This window comes from Cyprinodon variegatus, unplaced genomic scaffold (genome assembly GCF_000732505.1).
Source record: "Cyprinodon variegatus isolate N-32 unplaced genomic scaffold, C_variegatus-1.0 Scaffold93, whole genome shotgun sequence".
NCBI classification, from domain to species: Eukaryota; Metazoa; Chordata; class Actinopteri; order Cyprinodontiformes; family Cyprinodontidae; genus Cyprinodon; species Cyprinodon variegatus.
In genome coordinates this window covers 568,133-570,031 of record NW_015150546.1, presented here as the reverse complement: position 1 = coordinate 570,031, position 1,899 = coordinate 568,133, and the positions used below count along the sequence as shown (strand labels likewise).

At 40.5% G+C, this 1,899-nt stretch overlaps 1 protein-coding gene across 1 annotated transcript in view; it reads right to left on the bottom strand.

Annotated features, from left to right (window-relative positions):
* The window catches only part of pc (pyruvate carboxylase), a 373,340-nt gene extending 371,691 nt beyond the window's left edge, over nucleotides 1-1,649 (bottom strand). Inside the window, exon 1 of the mRNA XM_015373837.1 lies at nucleotides 1,215-1,649. Within this exon, the coding sequence (XP_015229323.1) occupies nucleotides 1,215-1,216 (2 nt within the window). The 5' untranslated portion in view covers nucleotides 1,217-1,649. The remainder of the gene's footprint in view (nucleotides 1-1,214) is intronic.
* Between the last annotated feature and the right edge of the window lie 250 nt (nucleotides 1,650-1,899).

Genomic DNA, 1,899 nt, shown 5'->3' with positions numbered 1-1,899 from the left:
CCAGGGGTGGCCATGGCGAGCCTTCGCCAATCATTGGCCACCCATACCATTTTTTTCCCTCTAATACAGATGGTGGCAACAGTAATACTCTCAAGTGGAATATTCAAAACATTTTAACTTTTTATGGTTAATTTTGCACATCAATATACTAACATCAAAGATGATAAGTACAGAATTCCTGTTCTTTTCAGAGCTAGATTTTGTGTTTTATTAGGTAAAGAGAAAAGTATGCATCTCTGCAAGTAATGTAGGAGTCTTCAGTGAAATCAAAGATAAATAACAATTTAAAAAAAAATATCAAATAATCAATTTATGTAGATCTTAGTACTTGTAAATATCAGTTTTATGCAGAATGCATAACGCTTATTGATACAAGTAGGTAAGTAATGACAATGTTAAAGATTTACACCCCAAAACTCAAAACTGAAAGAGTTTATCCACCATACCTTTAATCTAGAAATTACGAATGTTTGCATCTATTTGATAGCAAAGGCTTTGGGAAAGTATAGTTAGTCTTTATTTAGAAAATATGGATGTTTTGCTCATTAATTTTCCTGTTGGAACAGTTTAGATTGACTGCGGGGTTCTGATGTCAATCCACTTTCGGCCACCCCTCAGTGTACATTGGTTATTGCCTGGCCCCTCTTATAAAACTGGCTACGCCTCTGCCCTGGACATATTTAAACTCCATGGAAGCATGGAGCATCTAATGAAAGTTGCATTTATTTATAATGTTATTAATGTAAAACTATGCAGTTACAATGTAATATTAGTCTTTTTTCTACCCATATTTACCAGTGGTACCAATAATTGCAAATAAACTTTAATAATAAAATAAATAAGCCCCAATATTTTGTTGCAATTTTTTTTCTTACCTTATTTTCTTACTGCCTTATAACTTTATGTGTGATAGCTTCATTTATTGCATAACAAGGGAGTTTAACAACTTTATTAATTAGTTTATGGATTATTTACTTAGATCATGAATGCAAAAAGATGGCAAAGACAATGAATTTAAAACTTTTTACAACTGGGACAGGTTTTAAACCCTGTTTCTTTGGTGAAGGAGGACTCCAGAGTTGCACATGTCCCTAAGTAACAGCTGTGTAGTAACGAGGTCTGCTCCAAGGCTGACAGTCACAATGCTTGGTGCAGCCAGACCAAACGCAGACTACTCATTCATAAACGCACTCAATCCCCCCCTTGGTACTCACATGCTGCTGCTGCTGGTCGGTTATCAGTAAGCGATGTAGATCCGCTGCCAAGTAACTGGACACCAATTGTAAACAGGCTTTATAGGTCTGCTTCCTCTCTTGCTAATGAACACCTTCGCAGACACGCTGCTTTGAGATAAACAGAGGCAGATATGTGGGCTTGTGTGTACACAAACTCTCTCTATGTCTCTCTGTTTGAGGCTCTCGCAGCTTCACACAATCACTAAGAGTCAGTTTGGGACGGCCGAGCTGGCGCTCACAGCCTGGACTCTCACAGTGTCACTCTGACTCTCCTTGCTCACACCCTTATGTGTCACTAAAGGAACTAGTACTCTGGCAGCTAGATGCTAACTGTCTACTGCGGCTAAAGTAGCTAGCAGCTGGTAACGTCCGTCTCCAACTGGCGGATATAGCTGCTGCGCCTGCCTTCTACTTAAGCTCTCTCTCTCGGTAAGCTTTCATCTCTCTCCCTTTTTTGGCATGACGCAATAGGGACGTGCCCACCAGGTCTGCTCTCAGCCAATCACGAGGAAGCAGAGTGTAGCGCGCGGTGAGGGCAGTGTTTAAAAGCCGCGGTGAGCGGCAGGGTTTAAAGAGCCCCAAACATCCCCTACGTCACTTCGCGCACGTCACCCGAAATGATAGATTGGAAACAGCAGCCTCGAGAAGTAATGGATATTACTAT